This window comes from Elephantulus edwardii, unplaced genomic scaffold (assembly GCF_000299155.1).
Source record: "Elephantulus edwardii isolate Elephantulus edwardi_28Jun2011 unplaced genomic scaffold, EleEdw1.0 scaffold00079, whole genome shotgun sequence".
Taxonomy (NCBI): Eukaryota; Metazoa; Chordata; class Mammalia; order Macroscelidea; family Macroscelididae; genus Elephantulus; species Elephantulus edwardii.
In genome coordinates, this window is record NW_006399829.1 from 12942869 (window position 1) to 12967707 (window position 24839).

General features: G+C 39.0%; 1 protein-coding gene across 1 annotated transcript in view; it reads left to right on the plus strand.

Annotated features, from left to right (window-relative positions):
• The window catches only part of LOC102869190 (ADP-ribosylation factor-like protein 15-like), a 651283-nt gene that overhangs the window by 222607 nt on the left and 403837 nt on the right, over positions 1-24839 (plus strand). Inside the window, exon 2 of the mRNA XM_006889569.1 lies at positions 635-779. Coding sequence (XP_006889631.1) covers positions 635-779 — 145 coding nt within the window. The remainder of the gene's footprint in view (positions 1-634; positions 780-24839) is intronic.

Here is a 24839-nt window from a genome sequence, read left to right on the forward strand (position 1 = left end):
GTCTAACCATCTTTTGGCAGAAGCATTCAACAGAACAAAATATGTGGTGCATTTAGGATGTCGTCCTCTTGTGCATGCTGCCACTGTTAAGGTCATCAGACTCACAGTGACTTTCAGCAATCCATTGCATAGGTAATCATCCTTTTTGGCCTGTCCAATGCATAGGTAATCGTCCTCTTTGGCCTTTCCAACGCATAGGTAATCATCTTCTTTGGCCCCTTTCTTTTGGGAATCCTTGAATTCCTGTTGTTGAGCCTCAATTTTCACTGAGGGCCAGTCATCAACTGTTTAAGTGTTCAATTATCAATAAGCCGAAGTCTGTAGAAGGCCATAATGACCCTGCTTTAAGTGGTTCGCTGCTCCCACAGCTCACCACACTGTCGCTGCCTCCGCCGCCATCTTGGATCTCCTTCTTACGTTTTTTTTTAAAAAAATATTTTCGTAGGGCGCTCTGGTAGCCTAGTAGCAAAGAACTGCCCTGCAATCCCAGAGATGTGCAGTTCAAATCCACCAGATGCTCTACGGGAAAAGGAGGGGCAATCTCCTCCTATACCAGTTAGATCCGATTTGATGGTATTCACACCAAAAAATCATAAAATAAAATAAAAACATTTTGTTCTTTCTCTCTTGCCAGTGTTTTAGAGCGCTCTGCTGCAAGGGACCACCACCTGCACGACCAGAGTATGACCTGGTTTGCATAGGCCTCACAGGTTCTGGCAAGACCAGTCTGCTGTCCAAGCTGTGCAGTGAGAGCCCCGAGAACGTCGTGTCGACCACAGGTGGGTACCAGGCCCAAGCTCCATCCCTTTCTCTTTTTCATCTCCAAGACATTCTAGTTTCTTCTTTCTGCTTTCTCCTCCCATCCTTTCTACCATCTCCTTACCTCCTGCCTATTTTTGGCTTTAGCCAGTTTATTTATTTTCATCGTTAATATCATATTTTCTCTGGGGGGCTATGGTTTAAGAGAGTTAAATGGCTGTGTTCTGAATCCCCCTGGCTGAATAAAATCAGCCTCAGGAAGAATCCTGAGTCAATCCTCTGTTACTGAGGCCAAATAATGGCTCTCTGGCCCAGTGAATATCACTCTAGCTTACTTTGGTTGGTCATTTGCTGTACAGAGGTAACTCATGGTTGCTGTGAGCTAATCACTGTGACACTGATGTGTCAAATGAGATAATGGTTACCCATGGTGGGCAGTGTTTGGTGGGGCTTCCTGATTAAAACGAGCTTGGAAGCAGGAGTGGCATCTACTTCTGAAATAGTATGCCTCCAGAAACTCTGTGAACATGAAGAAACAAAGTTATACAGGTGTTCAAGTCTTTCATTCATAGGGTCGCTATTAATTGTCTACACCTCAATGGCACCTAACAACAACAACAACAACAACATATTAACGGTGTCAGAGGCGTGGTCTGAACCAGTTTTTACCTAGAGGATAGTCAGGTAGAGAAGGTTCATCAAGTTACAGTGCTGTTTCCTAAAATGGCTAAAGAAAGTCTAGAGCATTTGTTTTTAGTCAGCTGTGATATTTTCTCCCAGTGAACATGTGATGTATCTGTACATTTTTTCGGTTAGAACAACTAAGGAGAGGATTGCTACCTGAATCTATATGGTGAACAGCTAGTTACACCGTTACAAATTGTACAGTGTACAAGGCAACTGCACAACAGAGAGTTGCTTCAGCTGTAATGTTAGTAGTTGAGAAAAGCTGACGTAGGGCTTTGGTTGAAGCTCTGATGGTCTAGTGGTGAGGAGTCGTGCTGCCAACCCAGAGGCAGGTGGTTTGAACCTACCGCTGCTCCATGGGAGAAAGATGAGCAGTTACCTCATACCTCATGATCTGTAGCTTCTAGAAGTGATTTTTAGAAGCGATTTATAGCTTCTTAAAACCTACTAAAGGGGCAGCTATGAGTTTTGCAACATTATAGCAATAAGTTTTGACGGCCTTGGTTACTTCCTCAACATGAAGAGGCCAAAGCCTTAAAGTTGAATCCAACTCATATCTAATCCTCCAGTGTGTTTTCAGAGATGGTAAATTGCACAGGCAAAAATTACCTCTCTCTCTCCTGTGGAGCCACTGGGGGCTGCTCAAACTGCCTTTGGGTTAGGCATACAGTTCGCTGCAGACTATGCCATTAGGGCTCCCTGTGCTAAATGAACTAAGATGAAAGGACAAATATTATATGATATCACTTCCATGAAAAATCAAGAATGAACAAATGTATAGACACCAAAACCTGTAAGTGATTACCAGAGGCAGGAAGGAAGAGGATTCATTACTCAGAAAGCATTGAGTTTCTGTTTATGGTGACCAGAGCTTGGCAGTGGATATTAATGGTATCTATTAGAACAGCTGATGTCACTAAATTTTACCCAGGAAAAATGTCAATTTGTAAATACTGTATTTTATGCATTTAAAAGCCATTTTTTAAAAAGCAAGTTCTTTGAGGAAATAAAGAAAATTGATGAAATGATAATGAAATCAAATAGAAAAAAAATGAAAGAAGATACAAATAATCAGTATTAGGAATAAGAGAAATGCTATAGGGATTGAGTCCATAAATGTTAAACAGATAGTATGAATACTATAAACAAATTTATTCTAATAAATTCATTAACTTAGATAAAATGGATAAATTCTTTGAAAGCAGAACTACAGGAATTCACTTAAAAGGAAATATGGAGACTGGATAGGCCTTTATATATTGTGGTGGTGGTCATTTCCTTGATGTTGGAACCAACTCATAGCTGACCCTCCAGCAGATTTTCAGAGCCAATAAATTTTATGGGAGGAGATTGCCCAGCTTTTTCCCATAGAGTAGCCTCTGAACTCAAACTGCCTGTCTTTGACTTGGCTGTATAACTCCTTACCCATTGTTCTATCATTGAAATTGTGGTTAAAAAACTGTTTTTCAAAGAAAGCTCCAAGTCCATGTGGCTTCTCTTGTAAATTCTACCATAGAAATACAATATTTTCTAGAAAAGAGGAAGGAAAAACTCTCAAAATACCTCTTTTAAGATAGTGTCCTGATAACAACTATACAAAAACATTACCAGAAAAATTGTACACTGATAGCTTTCATGGATATGGTTTTTATTATGTGCCATTGAGATGGAACTGATTCCTAGCTGACCCGCTAGCAGATTTTCACAGACTGTAAAGTACACAGGAGGAGATTGCCCACCTTTCTTCTGCAGGACAACTGGTCGCTTCGAACCATCTGTCTTTGGGTTGTCAGTACAACTCCTTACCTACTTGGCAACCGTAGCTCCCTTTCATGAATATGGATGTAAGATTTCTGAATTAAAATCTAGCAATTCAAACCCAACATACTATATTGATAGGCTATATTATATACTATATTATATATATTATATATAATATCTCATACTTTGGACATATTGCTAGTGGAGGCTATTCCTTGGAAAGGGACATCATAATTAGAAATATAGAGTCTGTGAAAGAGAGGAAGAACCCCTACAAGATGGATTGATACGGTGACTATAGAAATAGGCTCAAGTGTGTCAGAGATAATGAGGATGGCATAGGATAGGACAGGGTTCAGGTCTGTGTTCATAGGATTGCTATGAGTTGAACTTGACAGCACCTAACAACAACAACTACTATCCTGAGCAGATGGACTTCATGCCAGGGAAGGAAAGTTGCTATTCTGAGTTAAATCATATCTTTCACCCATTGCTTGTACCCAGAACTTTAGGATGTGATCTTATTTAAATGTATGTGTCAATAGTCAAGAATCTCAAGATTAAATCATCTTGATTTTGAGTGGACCCTTTATTTAATTACCAGTATCAGGATTGGGGGAAGCCTCATCAACAACCTACTTTATGCAGACAATACAACCTTGCTTGCTGAAAGTGAGGAGGATCTGAAGTACATGCTGCAGAAGGTCAAGGACTGTAGTCGACACCATGATAGATGAAGAAGAGATTGAGGTTGTTAACAGTTACAGCTTGCTTGGCTCCACAGTCAACACTCTTAGAATCAGTAATCAGGAAATCAAAAGATGAATTGCACTGGGAAAATCTGCTGTCAGAGACCTCAACAGAGTACTAAGAAGCACCATTGTCAGTCTAGAGACTAAGGTGTGCCTTATCCAGGCCATGATCATCACAGTTACTTGCTATGTAATGCTTGCTATGCAAATATTATTTTACTAATTTTTATTAAATTACTTGCTATGCTATGTATTATCAAACAATATTATTAATATCACATGCAAGCAAGAATGTGCTGAAAATTATCCAAAAACATTTGGAACAATATGCCAGATGTGCAGGCTGGATTTAGAAGAGAGGCCGTGGTACTAGGGATATTATAGCTAATGTTAGATGGATCTTGGCAGAAAGCAGAGAATACCAGAAGAATGTCTATCTGTGTTTCATTGACTATGCAAAGGCTTTTGACTGTGTGGATCACAACAAGCTATGGCTGACTCTGAGAAGAATAGGAATCCCAGAACACTTGATTGTGCTAATGCGAAACCTATACTTGGACCAAGAGGCAGTCGTCAGAACAGAGCAAGGAGACACTACATGGTTCAAAATCAAGAAGGGGGTCCATCAGGGATGTATTCTGTCTCCATACCTTTTCAATCTGTATGCAGAACAGATCATCCGAGATGCTGCGCTATACGAAGAGGAATGTGGCATCAGGATTGGTGGAAGAATTATCAACAACCTGCGTTATGCAGATGATACAACCCTGCTTGCTGAAACTGAGGAGGACCTGAAGCGCTTGCTGCAGAAGGTCAAAGACTGCAGCCTCCAATATGGACATCAAGAAAATGAAGATTCTCACCACTGGGCCAATTGGCAGCATCAGTATGGATAGTGAAGAGATTGAGATAGTTAACAGTTTTAGTTTACTTGGTTCCACAGTCAACACTCTCGGTAACAGCAGCCAGGAAATCAAGAGATGAATTGCATTGGTAAAGTCAGCTGTGAGGGACCTCTCCCGAGTACTGAAGAGCAACAAAATCAGATTGGAGACTAAGGTGTGCCTGATCCGGGCTATAGTCTTCGCAATTACATGCTATGTATCAGAGAGTTGGACAGTGAATAGGGTTGATAGAAAGAGAATTGATGCCTTTAACTGTGGTGCAGGAAAAGAGTGTTGAATATACCATGGACTGCTAGGAGAACAAACAGGTTTGTCCTGGAGAAGGTGAAGCCAGAATGCTCCTTGGAGTTAAGGATTCTGAAGCTTTGTCTGACATACTTTGGGCATGTTGCAAGGAGGGACTGGTGCTTGGAGAGAGACATCATGTTTGGCAGAGTGGAAGGGCGGCGAAGGAGAGGATGACCTTTGATGACACAGATTGATTCTGTGGCTGGAGCGGTGGGAATAAGTGCATTTGAGATGGCTAGGTTGGCATAGGATAGAACAGCATTTAGAGCTCTTGTACATAGGGTCACTATGAGTCGCAAGTGACTCGATGACACAGAACAACAACAACAACAGCAACATGTTGTCCAGAGAGCTGGGCAATGACTAAGGATGACAGAAGAAGGATCAGTGCCTTTGAGTTGTTGTGCTGGAGGAGTCTTGAACATACCATGTACCACCAAGAAAACATATTGGTCTGTCTTAGAGAGGGTGAAACCAAGTTTCTCTTTGAAGGTAGAATTTTGAAGCTTCGTCTCACATATTTGGGGCATGTGACCAGTAGGGACCAGTTTTTGAAGGACATCATGCTTGAAAGGGTGGAGGGACAGTGCAGGAGAAGATGATAAGATACATTTATACAGTAACTGCGGTAATGAGGGTAGTTGTGGTGGAGTTTGTGAGACTGGATCAGGACAGGGCAAGCTTCAGAGCTGTTGTATGTAGGGTCTCTATGAGTCACAGGCGACTCGATGGCACATAAGCAACAACAATACTTACAAAAGTTTTGAGACAGAGATATATTCACAAAATACATGTGAAGACAGAGGTAAAGCTTAAAGTTAGGTTGCTATCAATTATGGAACACTTGGGACCACTAGGTTCTGGAGGAGGCCAGGAAGGGTTTTCTGCAGAGCTTTCAGAGCTTGCAGAACTTTGATGACTTGTTGATTTTAGACTCTTATCTTCCAGAACTGTGGAAGAATAAATTTCTGTGCTTTAAACCCCATTTTTATTCTTTGTTATGGCAACTGTAGTAAACTTAGTGAGTTTCATGTTCAAAAATCAACCACAATAATCTGCAACATTGACCATAAAACACTCCAGTAGTTTATGATCAGTTCAAAATTCTCAACATTGTAGGAGTAGAAGAGAATTTGCTCAACTAAAGCACATTTATGAAAAGTGTAGAGCTAACATCATACTTAACAGTAAAAGACTGAATTCTTCCCCTCTCACATCAGACACTAGACATGGATGGACGTCAATTCTAGCCGTTTCTATTCAGTGTTGTAGTAGAGATTCTAGCCAGTACAATCAGGCAAGAAACAGAGAAAAAACTTCCAGATTGAAAAAAAAAAAAAAAAAAGAACAAAACTGTCTTTATTCACAGATGGCTTGATTGGTTATGTAGAAAATGTGATGGAATCTGTAACTTTATGACAATAAATGCGATGTTGTTGAAGGGAATGTGCACTGATTGTTTTGAACATATGAAAACTGGCTTTGGTCATTCCTGTCGATATCCCTGCCCTAAGAATGGAGTCGGGAGACAGAATGAGCCACTGTGAACCCACTCTTGAGTTTATACTGATAGATAAGCAAGGCTTTGGGAAGTTGGTGGATTTCGGAAGTGCAGAGGACCGTATATAAACAGATGTCAAGGATTTCGGATGGGAAGTCATTATGATGCTGCTGTGAAGTTGTGGCCTTATCACATAATGAGGAAGCAAAGTTTGTGCTGAGAGGCAGCTCCAAGTGAAGAGAAAGCCCTGTGTGCTAATGCTGGGCGGAAGACCATTTGGATCAAGAGAAGGCTTTGTGGAACAAAGTTGGACTTTGGTATGGCTTAGTGGAAAGGCTCAGTAATAATAATGTTTAAGTTGCAGTTGGGCAAGAGAGGCATGAAGGAAAGATATAAGAGAGATGACTTGGTTAGGTGATTGATGTGATTATTGTAACTGATTAGGGCACTGGGAGCTCAAAGTAAACAAGTTCGTGGTACCAGGAAGGTAGACAAATTTCAGGCAAGTTGACTGCAGTTAGCATTGGCCCAGAAGAAACACTCAAAAGCCTAGGAGGCGAAGTGCGCACTGGGATTTGAGCTGAGCAGTGCTGGTGTCCTTAAATGTACCAGCCGGTTGTGGAGCTCTTTCTCTTTGTTTATAGCTGAGGCACATGTGAGTGTTTGTGAGTGTACTTGAAGAAGAGCCAAGAATGTGGACGGAAAGAAATTAAAAAAGTAAACTAAAGACTAATAGCAAATCATAGTGACTGTTAGAAAACATAAAGGACATGCAATTATGTTTCAGGGGAGAAAAAACCAGCTACTTGACTGTGATTGAGCAGTTAAGTCAGAAAGCCTCCCCTGTATGCATTGTGGAAGGTGGGGGTGTAGTTGGATACAGAAGTCTGAAAACAACATACAAAGGAAAAGATCAAGGTGCTTGTAATAATCATAAAAAACTTAGATTGACTGGAGACTAAAAGGAAAATGGCAAATATAAAAGATGACTGAGATCATTACATTACATTACAGATTAGAGTTTAAGTCTAGGCCACTGTTAAAATCCAATCACATTTACAAATAACATCAAGAATTGAATAGAAAAATGAAACTGAATGCACAAAAGATCATTTTTTTAATGTTGAAAATAAGTAAATGGGAAAGATTCTACTTTACTAGAGAATAAATTTTTTAAAATGTTCATTTAATATTTATTAAAGTTAACAAAATTTGTTTCTTTAGAGGTCAGACCCACAACTGGTAAGACTATAGTGGAATTGTTATGCTTTGGGTGACATTATAATTAACATGGGTCATTTTCTTGAATAGAAATTATTCATATAAATATTTTGGTGATCAAAAGGAAATGTATGGACAAGGAGATGAATTGCAGCCTTTTGAATAATCAGTAAGATTTTAGAGCAATTTAACTTCCCAAAGCAAGACAATTTGTTAATTAAATTATGTTATTTCAATTGAAATAGTTATAGACTAGAAAATACCCACAATCTTCTATTGGGAATATAAAGAATGAAAATTGTATTTATCTTTAAAATGAAACCATATGCTACTTCTTGTTATTGTTGTTGTTCTATCCCACCGAGTCGCCTGTTACTCTTAGAGACCTTATGTATCATAGATCTGTACCCTGTTCTTTTCTGAGCTGATCCCAATGTCTCTGACACACTTACCTCTATTACACCAGTTACAATGTCAGTCTATCTCATCTGAGGTCTTTTCTCTCCTGAGCTGTCCCTCCACCCTTCCAAGGAAGATGTCCTTCTCCAAAGACTGGCCTCTCCTGGCCGCATGCCCAAAATATGGGAAGTGGATCTTCAAAATCTTTGCCTCCAAGAAGAAACTTGCCTTCCCCCTTTCCAAGATAGATCACGATTTACTTGTTTTCTGGGAATTCCATGGTATGTTCAATACTCTTCTCCAGCACAACTCAAAGGCATTGATTCTTCTGTCGTTCTTAGTCATTGTTTAGCTCTCTGATGCATAGCAAGTAATTTGCAAAGTTTATGGCTTGTATCAGGTGCAGTGCACCTTAGTCTCTATACTGACACTGTTGCTTTTTTAGTGTTCTGGAGAGGTCCCTGACAGCAGATTCTCCCAAAGCAATTAATCTTTTGATTTCCTGGCTGCTGGTACCAAGAGTATTGATTGTGAAACCAAGCAAGCTGAAGCTGTTAATAATCTCAAATCTCTTCCCTGTCTTTCATGATGCTGCCAATTGGCCTACTGGTGAGAATCTTTGTTTTCTTGATATTGAGCTTCAAACCATATTGCAGACTACAGTCCTTGATCTTCCACAGCAAATGCCTCAGGTCCTCCTCAGTTTCAGCAGACAAGATTGTGTCACACACATATCGCAGGTTGTTGACACCACATTTCTCATCATAAAGTTCAGCCTCCCAAATGATCTGTTCTGCAGATATATTGAAAAAGTGTGGAGATAGGACACATCCCTGATATATACCTTTTCTGATTTTGAAACATGCAATGTTTCCTTGCTCTTTTCTGATGATTGCTTCCTGGTCCAAGAATAGTTTTTGCATAAGCACAATTAAGTGCTCTTGGATTCCCATTATTCTCAAGGTTAGCCACAATTTGTTGTGATCCACACAATAAAATGCCTTTGTATAGTCAAAGAAACAGACATTCCTCTGATACTCTCTGCTTTCATCCACGATCCCTCTAACATTAGTTGTAGTATCTCTAGTGCCATGGCCTCTTCTAAACCCTGCCTGCACATCTGGAAGTTCTCTGCTGATGTGCTTTTCCAATCATTTTTGGCTAATCTTCAGTCCGACCGTGTGTGTGATATTATTTGATGATTTCCATACTCTGTTAGATCACTTCTTTTTGTAATGGGGATGAATATTAGTCTCTTTCAGCCCATTGGACAGGTAATTTTCCTCCAGATTTTTTGGCACAACCTAGTGAGCACCTCCAGGGATGCATCTGATTTTTTAATATGTCAATCGATATTCCATCAATTCCTGGGGTCTTATTTTTTGCCAGTTCCTTAAGAGCATCTTGAACTTCCTCCTTCATTACAATTACCTCTTGATGATATACTGTTTCATGAAATTCTTCTATGTCATCCAGTTCTTTTTGGTACAGTGTAGTCCTTCCATCTTCTTTTGATGCTTCCTGGATCGTTCAACATTCTTCCCAGAGAATCCTTAAGTATTGCAATTTGAGGCTTGAATTTTTTCTTCAGTTACTTCAGATAAATAAATGCTGAATAAATCTGATTTTCTAACTCCAGTTCTTAGCAAATGTTATTATAATATTTTATTATAATATTTTACTTTGTCTTCCCAAGCTGCCTTTTAAAATCTTCAGCTCCTTGACTTCTTGATTTCTTCCCTTTGCTTTGGCTTCTCTGCATTCCAATACAATATTCAGAGTCTCTTCTGACATCCTTTTTGGTCTTTTCGTTCTCTGTCTTTTCAATGACTTTTTTCATTCTTCATGGATGATATTCTTGATATCCTCCCACAACTCATCTGGTCTTTCCTCATTAGTGTTCAAGGCCTTAAACCTGTTCCTGAGATGGTTTTTAAATTCAGATGGCATAAACCCAAAGTCAAATTTTGGTTCTTATGGATTCAATTTAATTTTCTTTAGCTTCAGTTTGAACTTGCATGTGAGTAGTTGATGATCTGTTCCAAAATCAGCACCTGGCCTAATTTTCACAGTTAATATTGAACTTCTCCACTAATTTTTTTTCACAGATGTAATCAATATGATTCCTGTGTGGACCATCAGGTGATGTCCCTGTGTATAGTTTGTGTATCTTGTAAAAATCACCGATTGTAGAGAATTCTATCATTCTATCTCTAGCCTCTTTTCTGTCACCAAGTACATATTTTCTGACTACCAATCCTTCTTCCCTATTCCTAACTTTTGCATTCCAGTTACCCATTATTATTACTGTATCTTAGTTGCATGTTAGATCAATTTCTGACTGCAAAATTTCATGACAAGATAATATGATACTATACATTTGAATAAAATTTAGAAAAATGTGCATAAAAATAAAGATGTACTCAGTTGAGTGTCAATATATGGTTAAAATGTTAAATGCAATCCCGATACAAAACCCAATCCCATTCTTCAAGGAGATGGAAAAGGGAATCTCCAGCTTCATTTGGAGTGGAAAGAAGCCCTGAATAAGCAAAGCACTCCTTAAAAATAGAAGAAAGGCAGGAGGCATCTCACTCCCTGATTTAAAATCCTACTACACTGCTGTGATAGTTAAGACAGCATGGTACTGGTACAATGACAGACACATGGATCAATAGAATAGAATTGATAACCTGGAAATAAGCCCATCTATCTGTGGTTAACTGATTTTTGACAAGGAGATGAAATCAGTTAAGTAGGGAAATGACAGCCTTTTTAACAAATGGTGTTGGCAAAATTGGAAAAGTATCTGCAGAAGACTTAAGCAAGATCTGCACCTCACTCCATATACAAAAACCAACTCAAGGTGGATCATGGACTAAGCACTAAAACCAAGGACTATAAACTTCATTAAAGAAAAGCTTGGAAGAACCTTTATGCCACAACATAAACAGTCTTCTGAAAAATCTACAGCCAGGAGAAGATAAAATAGATGAATGGGACCTTCTAAGAATCAGATCCCTATTCACATCCAAAACCTTCTCCAACAGGGAAAAAAGGGAAGCCACAGACTTTGGAAAAGGGTTTGGTAATGATATGTCAGATAAGGGACTCATATCTAGAATTTATAAAATAGTTGAGTACCACAACAAGATAAAGGTAAATAATTGAATAGAAAAATGGGCACAGGATATGAACAGACACTTAACCAAAGAAGACATTCAGATGGCCAACAAGCACGTGAAGAAATGTTCAAAATCCCTAGCTCTTAGAGAGATGCATATCAAGACAACTATGAGATATCATCTCACTCCAGTAAGACAAGCAAAATTTAACAGAACAGCAAGCAGCAAATGCCGGCGAGGTTGTGGAGAGACTGGAACCCATATTCACTGTTGGTGGAAGTGTAAAATGGTCAACCACTGTGGAAAGTGGTGTGGCGCTTTCTCAAAAAGTTGCAAATAGAGATACCTGTTGACCCAGCATTTCCACTACTGGGAATATACCCTAAAGAGACCATAACTGACATCCAAGCAGATATATGCACACCCATGTTTATTGCAGATTTGTTCATAATAGCAAGGAGTTGGAAACAACCTATGTGTCCATCAACAAGCGAATGGATAGAGAAGCTGTGGTATATTCACACAATGGAATACTACACTGAATTGAAAAACAAGGAACTCACGCAATATTATTCAAAATGGGTGACCCTGGAGGACATTATGCTGAGTGAAATATCTCAGTCACAAAAAGGACAAACACTGCATAGAATGGGACTGACATCAGGGTTGGGGTAAGAATGAGGAAAACTGGATGAATATATACTGCATTGAAACCAAAGAGGGAGAGAACAGTTTAAAAGCAATACATTTTAGGGCATTATGATTATCATAAGAGTCCGGAATGAGGGTTGCAGAGTGGCGTATACTTGGGGTGGGGGTGGGGTGGGGCTGCGGGGGGATTGTGTACCAATGAAGGAATTTTTCTTTTACTTTTCAAAGAGAAGAGTGAACTGGGGGTGGGTGTGGGGTGGGTGGCGAGAAAAGTGCAACAATGAATGAATGAATGGAAATCCAAAATCTCTGTAAATGTTCATTAAAATTAATTAAAAAAATATGGTTGAAAGATTTTTAAATTACTTTCCCTCTCCCTATCAGAAGTCAGTGAAATGTTTAAGTATTTTCTTAGAATGGTAATTTCAGTGATCCATCTACCCTCCCTTGCTCCAAAATGTTCCTGAGAATTGGACATTCTGCTCTGTATGCTCATGTTTTGATTAGGACTTTTCTATGGAACCTTTGATCCAAATGTTTAGTAATGTTAGTGGGATTCTAAAGATCTCTTGGCCACAATTAGCCACATATCCCATATCCTCCTCTTACTCATGAAAATATCCACAACCAAAGAACTGGGTGTACAAGGTATATATAACATTGAACACACAGATTGTGAGGATGGTGTAGAGTCAGGTAGAGTTTCTCTCTGTTGTACATGGTGTCAGTATGAGGCCCAACAATAACAATAACAATAACCTGACTCCCCTTCCTCTGACACTCCAGGCTTATAAAAGACCAGTTGCTATATCTTGGATGGTATAGTGTCCCTAACTGGTACATATAAAAATTGCTGAATTGGTATTCGTTTTATTTAACAACAAAATAAACACCATTTTGAAACACAAGCTAATTAAAAGTGAAATATTTGTTGAGAGAATTTTTCGAAGCCTAAAGAAAAGCCCTACCCTTAAGTAAAAACATAAGAAAGGTCTATCCATCAGCCAGGCAAGTACGCCTGTCTTTTCTTAAAAAGAAGAAGGAATCCAAACTTTACTGGATTGTTAACGTAGGCAATCTTTCACACTTGACATAAATTTTAAAAGGTACTTAAAATATTACAACTCAGAGGGCCAAGAAACCCTCCAGAGAGCAGAATCTCCTAGAGGAGAAAGAGAAATTGAGATATCCTGCATCTTAGTCTAGAAGAACTTTGCCCAGGATAATGTCTTGACTTTAAATGCACAAGGAATTTGTTGATGAGAAGGGATTTTACACTGCAGATTACATCAATACTCAGTTTTTTCTCTCTTAAGCCAGAAAAGGTGCAGCTCAAATCTGAGAATAATAAAGTGATGTAACATTCAAAACTAGAGAAAACCAACACTTGGAGTTGAAAATAATTTTACAATTTTTTTCAGAGATAAATATTACTGTACTTAAAAAACCTCTTATGTCATATGTCACTCAAATAGAGCAGAAACAATGTAGTAACTTGAAGGGAATGTGGAAAAAGTGCATAAAATATGAACGAAGCATTTAAATAACTTTATTATCTGCATATGTGTTAACAAGAGAAACAAGTTAGAACATCACCTTTTGCTCTCTGCTCATGAATTGTGCTTTATACTTGCCAGTTGTTGAAATCTCTTTTTTATGACGTGGAAATCATATTTAGATGAATTTTACTATTCTCCAAACATTACAAAACTGCCAGGGTATAAATCATGCCCCTCAGTCTAGGTCAAGGCCAGCAAATCTGTGCAATGTCTGTCTTTTCAGCAATTTCTAAAAGTGACCCAGAAATTTCATAAGTGTATACCATGTGTCGGTGTGTATGCATGTCAACATCTGTATGTGTGTGTATCTATGTGTGTTTAGGGAGGTTGAGTTCAGTCTGTTTAGGCCAAGTAAAATACTCATGAGTTCCACACTGTGAATAAAAATAGACTAGCCTAACTCCCCAAACTGATTTTGTTACAATTCCAGAAATGCTTTCTCTACATGAAAAATTTCAAATCCATCTTCCCGGTATTAAAGGTTTTGCTGGATTTAAGGACTGAAAAACAAAGACTAAAAGGCTATGCAAACATTTATCTCCCCAAAGATTTACCAACTCATATATTTATTAAAAATTATGACTTTAAACCTTATGGGAGATTTCAGCCTTACTAATGTCGCTTTGATAGGCCAGGAAAAAGTGACTGAGCAACTAAGACTTCAGCCATGAAGCTGCTTGAGTGGTTCTTGAGACCTACCCATGAGACCTTCAGCCAAAAACTAAAAAGCCATTGATAATAGTCTCAGTTGTTATTGTTGTCCCTTTCCTGTCTGCCTTTGTAAAATTTAATAGTAGAATCTTAGATCAAAGTGGGGGAAATGATTAGTAAATAATCTAAGAGCTGAGGCTTAGACTCCCAGGGCAGTGTTCTTGTCACATCACCACACTGCCATCCTCTGAAGGGATGAGAGTCCAGGTTTTTTAGAAGGAACTACAGAGCAGCCCTGCCAGTCAGTTAGATGTTCAGCCGATAACCCAGAGGTTTGGGTTTGAAGGCACACGACGGCTCTGTAGAAGTGGAAATGATGACAGCCAAGAAGACCCTTTGAGGAAGGTCTCCTTAGTCACTTGACATCACTCAATTTGAGATTTTATAAGATCCCAACACAGCAGCAACAATCAAAGAGTACTTGAGATGGAGCTCTTATGGTATAGTCTGTAGCAAATTGCAGTGCTGATATAAAGACAGCTCATCTCTAGGGTTTGAATCTGTGACAGATAAAAAAAAAATAGTTTTTTTCTATGACCTCAGAAAAGCAGTAGAGGATTACCATGCGTCAGAACCAGCTTGATAGCAGAGAGTTGGGAATTCTTGTTATTAAAAGAGGAGCAAGGTGAAGAATAAGAGAGACGTGATTATTGTTACTTGCGATCAAATTGGAATCGACTCATAACCGACCCTCCAGCAGATTTTCAGAGACTGTAAATTGCATCAGAAGTGATGATCCTTTCACCAGATCTCCCTAAAGGGGGGGGGGGGGAAGGAGAAGAAGTAGAGATGCTATTATCTTCTGCTATGGATCTTTTCTTCCTATGTTCCTGATTTAATAAATAACATTTTATTTTTAAAAAATATTGATTCCCCCCCCAAGTAATAAGGAGTTAATTTAATCCAGACAGGAATAATAGTTAATGATTTATATTGGTTTATCATTGAGAAGCCAAAACAAAAAGAAGAAATGTTGAAGTACAAGAGCTAAACAGAAAATTTAAAAGGGCAGCTCGAGAAGACAAAGCAAACTATTATAATGGAATATATGGAGACCTTGAATTGGAGAATAAAAAAGGAAGAATTCTCTTTGCCTTTTTCAAGCTGAAAAAACTGAAAAACAAATTCAAGCCTCGAGTTGCAAATCTTGGATGATTCAGAAAGGATTAAAAGAAGATGCAGAGAATATGCAGAATAAGAAAGAAGTGCTGGCACTGAAGTGTTTCAGGAAATACCATATGATCAAGAGCCAATGATAAGGAAAGAAGAAATTCAGGCTCCACTTAAGACATTGGCAAAAAATAAGGCCCTAGGAATCTATGTGATACCAGTTGGCATATTTTAGATAACAAATACATCTTTAGACAAGCTCTCCAGTCTATGCCAGGAAATTTGAAGGATAGCTGCCCAGCTGACTAACTGGAAGTGATCCATATTTGTTCTTTTCCCAAGAAATGGGATTCAACAGAATGTGGAAATTATCATACAATATTATTAATATCATATGCAAGCAAAATGCTGCTGAAGATAATTTAAAAATGGCTAGACAGTAGGTGGACAGAGAACTGTTAGAAGTTCAAGCTGATTTCAGGAGAGTCCATGGCAATAGGGATATCATTGCTGATGTCAGATGGATCCTGGCTGAAAGCAGAGAAAACCAGAAGAATGTCTATTTGTGCCTTATTGACTATGCAAAAGTGTTTGACTGTGTGGATTGTAATAAATTATGGCTAACACTGAGAAGAATGGGAGTCCCGGACACTTAACTGTGCTCATGCGAAACCTCTTCCTAAACCAAGAAGCTGCTTTGTGAACAGAGCAAGGGAACACTGCGTTTAAATTAAGCAAGGAACACATCTGGGTTGTATCCTTCTCCATACTTATTCAAACTGTATGCTGAGCAGATTATTCAAGAAGCTGAACTCTAAGAAGAATAATGTGGCATCAGGACTGGAAGACTCATCCATAACCTTCGGTATGCCAAAGACACAACTTTGCTTGCAGAAAGTGTGGAGGACTTAAAGCACATGCCACCGAAGATCAAACACTGCAGCCGTCAACATAGAGTGCATCTCAATAATAAGAACACAAAACTTATCACCACTGGACCAATAGGCGACATCATGATAAATTGAGAAAAGATTGAAAGAGCCAACCGCTTCATCTTACTTGGATCCACAAACAGAACACTTGGTACCACACTCAGGAGATTAGCTGATGTATTGTACTACATCATTATGTGTTGTAGTACATCATTATGTACTACATAAGGCTACAGTCAAGGAAGGACCTCTCCAAATTACTGAGGAGCAAATATGTTAGTTTGAGGACCAACCTGCATCTGATTCAGACCATAGTCTTTTCAGTTATTTGCTATGCTGCTGAGAACTGGACAGTGAATAAAGATGACAGGAGACAAAATGATGCCTTTGAACAATGGTGTTAGAGGAGAGTACTGAATATCCCATGGAGAGACAAAAAGAACAAACAGGTATGTCTTAGGTGCAGCCATAGTGCTCCTCGGAGGCAATGATGGTGAAGCTTTGTCTCACATACTTTGAGCATGTTGCTAGGAGAGGTTATTTCCTGGAGAGGAACATCATGCTTGGAAAGGTAGAGGGGTGGTGAAACAGAGGAAAACCCTTAGCCGTGTAAATTGGCACAATGACTGTAGCAATGGGCTTGGGTGTCTCAGATTGTGAAGTTGGTACAGGATAGGCTCTGGTTCAGATCTGTTGTTCATAGGGTCGCTATAGTAACAACAGCATCATTAAATGAGGAGCTCTGTGGTGGTAAGAAGCTGAGTGACAATCCCAAAAGCATGTGGTTCAAATCCACCAGCTGCTCCACAGGAGAATGGTAGTCTCCTCCTTTGTGATTTATTGCCTCGGAAAACTCACTGGAGGATCAGCTATGAGTTGGTTCTGACTTGATGCACACAACCACCACCACCACCACCACCACAATCACTAAGTAGGAGGGAAAATAAATTGGGAGGCTCACTAGTTATGGTATAGAGCCTTGGTGATGCATTGGTGGAAAGCTCGGATGCAAAGAAAGATCAGAGGTTCAAATCTACCAGCTGCTTCTGATGAGAACGATTTTACACTTGGTTTCCATAAAGATTTGGAAACCATGGAATAGTTCTACTTTCTCCTACAGGGCTGCTAGTAAGTCAGCATTGACTTGATGGCAGTGATTTGGTTTGGGGTATTTGTATGTTTATTGCTTTTGAAAGTTAGACAATGAATAATGAAAACTGAAGAAAAATTGATGCCTTGGAATTTTGATGTTGGCACAGAACACTGGATATACCATGGATGGCCAGAACCCAAACAAATCTGTGTTGTAAGAAGTACAGCTACAAATAAAAAAGTACAGCTTAGAAGCAAGGATAGTGAGATTTAGCCTCATGTGCTTTAGGCATGTTTGTTGGATGGGCCAGTTCTTAGAAGTGGACATCAAGATTAGAAAGGTGAAGGGTCAGCAGAAGAGAAGACGACCCTCAAGGAGATGGATTGATACAGACTGTGACAGTGAGTTTAGACTTAGTAAAGATTGTGAGGCTAGCCAGGATTGGTCAGGGTTTCATTCTGTTGTATACAGGTTTGCCATGAGTCTGAGTAACTTAGTGATAAGGAGTTATGTTGCCAACCCAAAGGCACTTGGTTCGAATCTACCGGCTCCTCTGTAGTGAAAAAAGATAAGCCATGTCCTCACATGCCGTTATCAGTCTCTGAAAAATCCACTGGATGGCCAGCTATAAGTCAGTTCCAACTAGGTGGTGCTAACAACAAGAATATATGACTTCTTGTAATCTGCCCAGGAGACTGACATTAAACAAGTAAATACAGTGAAATGTGCTTTACTTTTTTTAAAAAAAATTTTTTTAAATGTGCTTTGCTTTTAAACAAGTAACATGCACACTTTTTTTTTGCAAGCCATGAAGCTCCCTTGTGCACTATTTTCCTGTACATGCTATGCATATTATTTATGTGAGTGCATTATAATGCACAAAAATGCAATCTTTACAATTGTAAAAATTTTGTAGGAGAAGTATAGGGTCCTGGGAGAACATGGAGTCTGAAGAACCAAACTGGTTATAAACAAATAAACAATCAAACTAATTTACTCTGGAGTTGATGCCAACTCCATATATGACCAAGTAAAATTAATTCATAGGTTTTGTTGGTTTTTTTTTTTTTTTTAGTTATGATCTTTATGAAAGCAGATTGCTAGACATACCCCCCACTCTTCTCCCATTTTGTACATTCTAATAATCACCTTTGAATTAATAGACTAATGCAAACCATTTGTACTCTCCAGGGACCCATCCTACCAAGGATAAGAGCTAAGACTTCTAAAGTATTGTAGTTCACTGTTTCCTAATGGATGAGAAGTTAGCTGAGTGAATAACATTTATGGAACTGTATGTGCAAAGGCCCTGAGTAAGGAGGAACATTGTTTTTTCCAGAAACTGCAGAATAACAATGAATATAAGGGAAATGGGGTACAAAACAAGCTTAGAGATGAATGGATTTCGTAGGGGATTGTTAGGAGTCTTGAACTCTATCTTGAATAATGGGAGACTGCAGAAGGGCTTAATTAGGGGAGTGACATGAATAAACTTACATTTTATAAAGAAAATTTTTGCTCATATGTGGAGACTAGTTGGCAAGACCTATAGTATATGCAGTAAGCTCTGGCGATCTTTAGAAAGTTGCATTGCTACCCCGTAGACTGCATGTCTCCTCAGTTTGACTCCACCAGTGTTTCTGCAGGAAAAGGATGGACAGTCTGCTCCATTGGAATTAATAGCTTTGGAAACACAATGGAAGGCCCCTGTGAGTCTGCACTGACTTGATGGCAGTGAGTTTGAGTTAAATTAGTGATTTTTCTTAGCTTTGTGCCATTTCATTGTATGAGTTGTTACAAAGAAATACTCAGCTTTCAGATAATGAAAGTAGGACTTAGCCTGTAGAGACTTTCAGCCACTTTACAAATTATTTTTACAATAACTCTTTTTTTTAAAAAACCACTATTGTAAAATTTATCATATATTTATCATATCATATAATTTATTTTGAGTTGATGCATGATTTTGACCAGGGGACCTTTGTTGTTAGGTGCTGTCAAGTCTAGCATGACTCATAGAGTCCCTGTGAACAACAGACCTGAAACCTGACCTATCCTGTGCCAACCTCATCGTCTCTGACAAATTTGAGCCCATTTTTACAGACAGTGTGTTACTCTGTCTCCTTGAGGATCTCTTCCTTTCCTTTGCCGATCCTCTATCTTTCCAAGCATGATGTTTCTTTCCAAGGAATAACCCCTTCTAACTACATGCCCAAAGTTTGTGAGATGGAGCTTTGCCATCTTTGCCTGCAAGGAACACTCTGACTGCCCTTGCTTCACAACATCTGTTTGCTCTTTTGGAAGTCCATGAAATAGTAGTGGGCTTCTCCAGCAACACAACTCAAAGGAATCAATTCTACTTCTGTCATCTTTATTCATTGTCCAGCTCTCAGCTGCATAACAAGTGAGTGAAAAGAACATGGCCTCAATCAGGTGCACCTTAGTCTTTAAACTGACATCATTGTTCTGGTACTTTGGAGAGGTCCTTGACAGCTGACTTTCCTAATGCAGTATATCTTTTGATTTCTTTTTTTTTTTAAAATTTATTATTTTTGTGTGAGTGCACTGTCAAATCAGATCTGACTGGTACAGGAGGAGATTGTCCCTCCTTCCCCGGCAGAGCATCTGGTGGATTCGAACTGTGCGCCTCTGGGATTGATCTTTTGATTTCTTGACTACTGATAACAATGCTGTTAATTGTTGATCTAAGTAAGATTAAATTCCATCCATTATGAGACCATGAGAAGACATTAGTATTGATCTAAAGGAAGTCCTTGTGGTGCCGTGGTTAAACACGTGACTGCTAACTAGCTGGAAGGTTGATAGTTCAAACTACTAGCTGTTCCTTAGGGGACAAAACCAGATGGTCTGCTCCCATATGATTTAGAGCCAAAGAAACCCTATGTGACAATTCTGTGTATTCTAGAAAGAGAATTTACAAGTGATAAAAAAAATACACTATTTGTTTCACATATTTTAAAAAAATAAGTCTTTATAACATTTACTATATAGCTTGTCTAGGACCTCTGTAAAGTGCTAAAGAGCAAAGGTGTCAGTTTAAGGACCAGGGAGTGCCTGATTTGGTTATTTCCTATGCATCTGAAAATGAACATTGAATAACGAAGACCAAAGAAAAATTGATGCCTTTGAATTGTGGTGTTGGTGACAAATACTCAATATGCCATGACCTGAAAAAAAGCAAAACAAAAAAACAACAAACAAACAACAGAAAAAAAAAACAAACCCAAAGCCAAAAACCCCAAACAAATCTGTTTTGGAGGAAGTGCAACTAGAGTTCTCCTTCGATGCAAGGATAGTGAGACTTCAACTCACATACTCTGGACATGTTGCTAGGAAGGACCAGTTCTTGGAAAACAACATGCTGGGGAAGGTAGAGGCTCAGGGAAAGAGAGGAAAGAGCCACAACAAGGTGGATTGACATGGTGACTACTACAGTGACCTTGAGCATGGCAGAGATTGTGATGGTGGCATAGGATAGGACAAGACTCAGAATTGTTGTTTGTAGGATCGCTTGCTCTCAGTAATAGTCAACTCAGTGGCTTGTAACAACAACATATGTTACCGGTTCTCATGCATAGATGAGGAAATTGAGGCACCTAGGGATTAGTTGCTCAAATAGTTAATAAGTGACAGGGCCAGAATTTGAACATTCTGACTCTAGAGTCTGTGCTGCATCCTGATGTTATTTTTGCTGTTGTTAATGTTTTATGATTGTTATGTGCCATCGAGTTGCAACCCAATGCATAACAGCTCTGAATTCTGCCCTATCGTCAGCCAGTCTCACTGTCTCTGATACATCTACCTCCATTACCCCAGTTATTGAATCAGTCTGTCTAATCTTTTTTTTTCTACTTATTTATTTACAAAATTCAATTACAAATTTGAGCAAATTCCTTCAGTTTCCCTCACCCCTCCACCCATTAAATTGTACAACCCAATGATTAATCACCCCTTCCCTCTGCCCATCCATATCCCTCTGCTCCCAGCCTCTCCCACTGTCCTAGCTTCCTATACTCATTCTACAATAATGGTTTTATACAATATTTATCCTTATGGGACTGAGTTAGTTCATTTAGCATAATGTTCTCCAGTCCCTCCCAAGTTAGGTAATGGTTTACAAAGTTATTTATTGTTCCTGTGTGCTGTATAGTATTCCATTGTGTGAATGTACCGTAATTTCTCAATCCATTCGTTTGTGGTTGGACATTTGGGCTGTTTCCATGTTCTTGTGATGGTGAATAATGCTGCTATGAACACTGCTGTACAAATCTCAGTTTGTGCCTCAGTTCTCATATTCTCAGGGCATATTCCAAGTAGTGGAATGGCTGGGTTATATGGAATTTCTATGTTCAGCTTTTTGAGGAAGTGCCAAACTCCCTTCCAGAATAGTTGTACCATTTTACAGTCCCACCAATAATGTGTAAGAGTTCCTTTCTTGCCACATCCTTTCCAACATCTATTACTTGCCCTGTTAAACTTTGCCACTTTTACTGGAGTGGTACCTCATTGTGGTTTTGATTTGCATCTCTCTTATTGCCAGTGATTTGGAGCATTTCTTCATGTGTCTGTTTTCCATTTGAATATCTTATTCAATCTGTCTAATCTTGAATCTTCCTCTCCTGCACTGTCCTTCTTCCACTGTTCCAAGCATGATGTCCTTCTCCAAGCACTGATCCCTTCTGACAACATGCCCAAAGTACATGAGATGAAGCTACAAGATCCTTGCCTCCCACAAAAAACTTGTTTTCCTCCTCTCCAGGACAGACCTATTTGCTTATGTGTTTTAGGTGAAACATTTTAGTGTATGGTAGGTGAAAGTTTACATAGCAAATAAGATTGCTGTTCATCAGCATCAGCTGATAGTGTCCATGACATTTTAAGTCATTCTCACAATGTATCAGCCATCTCATCATTTCCATCCTGACTTGTCTTCTTTCAAATATATATTTCCCCTGTAGTTTCTTTCCTTCTCATCTTTGTTTTTGGGTAAACACTAGCCAACTGATTTCAAATAGTTGCTTGTTGAAAATAGACATATTCCTCATAGATGTTACTGTTTACAGGCTCCAGTGGCCTAGTGGTTAAGAAACTGCGCCGCAATTCCGAAGGCACACAGTTTGAAACCACCAGCTGCTTGAGGGAGAAGGATGGGCAATCTTTACTGCCTATGAAAGCCCACTAGAGGATCAATTATGGATCAGTTCCGAGTCAAGGACACACAGCAACAACTACAGCAATCTAGTGTTTAACTGACAATAATCTCCAGTAGTGATTTCAGTTTCAGATCAAAAGGATATTTTAGGGTGCTAGTCTTGGAGGCTTCTGAAGTCTCAAGTCTAGGAAATACATGGTGTTTGGTTTTTTTTTTAAATGAATTTAAGGTTTGTTCTAGAATTTTTCTCCATCTAACCAAGGCTTTCTACTGTGTCCTCGTCGAGGGCAGTGGTAAGCAGTGGTGATAACCATGTAATTCTAGTTTCAGCCTACAGGAGCCTGTGGCTCAAGTGGGCCTTTAGTCTTGTGATCTTGTTAATCAATTGAATCTATGGTTCCCTTCATGTCCTTTGCTCCACACAGGAGAAGACCAACAGTCTCCCAAGACTCCAGATGCTATGTACCAAACTCTCATACTTGACATTATTTTTACTAACCAAGCTATTCCAACTGACCTAATTGTACTATGAAATATACAGTGGATTTTATTCCTTAGAGAAGCCTCTGAGAATGGTATTTTGGGAACTGGCCTTTCCCTTTGGCCTATTCTCCCTCAGTGTAAAGGAATAACATTTAATTCATCAGATGGTTACCATTCTTCTTTGGTTTTTTCATTCATTCGTTGTTGCACTTTTGCTCTGTCCTCCCTATTGCCTCCTCCCACAGTCTACCTTGCCACACACCTATTGATCCAGATTTTTATCATTCCTTTTTTAAAAAAATTTATTGGTATGTGTATAATTATTCATATATACTGTGTTTCATTCATGTACATAGTGGAGTTTTTGTATGTGTGTGTTTCACACTTTCCTTCATTGGCATTATGCCTCATACATCATTCCCATACAGTATATTCTATAGACTTAATCACCATTGGGTTATGCCCACCATTACCCCATCTTTTCAAGTCCCTGCTGGATCTTTCCTATTTCCTTTACCACCTCCCTCCATGCCCTGATTGTCCAACCCAGTCATTTTCTTGATTGTGCTCCTGGTGTAGCTTTAAATGTTTAGCTCTTTTAACCCTTAAGAACATCTAAAGTGACTACAGTACAAAAAAAAATACTGTCTTTCATGAGTAGTGTATTTTGTTAAAATCTGGACTACTGATTATTTAAACTCTTTTGTGGAAAAGCTCTACTGTGGAAATAATAGGAAGACAGCAGTATGGGACACAGTATTTACTATTGCAGTATAAATCTAGCCACACGTGTCCTATTTGAGGAGAAAACATTTATGAGTTTTCTGCAGAAACATTTATATGCCTATAAATAACATTGCTAGGTTATTTTGCTTAGCCTGAACACTTGAGGACATTTTTGTAGTCAATTTATGTTGAAGACTGTGCAAAGTTTTAAAGACGGTTAACAGTGATATAATCTGTCTGTTGGATTTACAAGTTTCATAATTTGTATTTTGCATATGGGCGCAGCATTTTCTGGGAGGCTATTGCTTCCCTTTGGGTATCTGCACATTGTCAGCTTTGAGGAATCAGAAACTATTAAACATTGCTGGTGTGCTCCATACCTATTTCTTTCTCAGAGTTTGTGATCAGTCTTACTTCTACAGATGCTAAAAAAATTCCACCTTAGAGTTGTCTTGAGCGTTAACTACTACCAGACTGCTTAGTCTTGCAGAAGGTCTTTCTTTTTCAGGATTTCACAATCATTGCCTTTTAATCCGTACAGCATCCGTGTAAGGTGGGAAGATGCACTCAAGCATCCAAGTCTCCTGCAGGCTCATTTCAGTGGCAGTAGTAGTATTGTGATTGGCACTGACTTTCCTTAATCTCCCAGAGGCCAGACACCTGGAGAGGCTTTCCTGCAGGCCCAGGTTCATTGCAGTGTCTCAGCCATGTGCTATTCATTCCTCCAGCTGTCCCCTAAGATTGTGGCACCTAATGGTGGCACCATTAACCAGAGTGCTATGCCAACCATGCCTATGTGTATTTAACTCAACAAAGAGAGGTGGCCTTGAAGGTTCTCTGAGGCTCAGTGAACATTTATTTTGTGTATTGCACATTTCAGCTGTTCACATCTTCACTCAAAAATACTTTCCATTCAGTGGTAACTTTTATTATGCCAGCAAACTATTTGAGTTAGTGAGAGCCTGGAATTTCTTGTAAGATGTTTTGGAAGGTTAAATATATA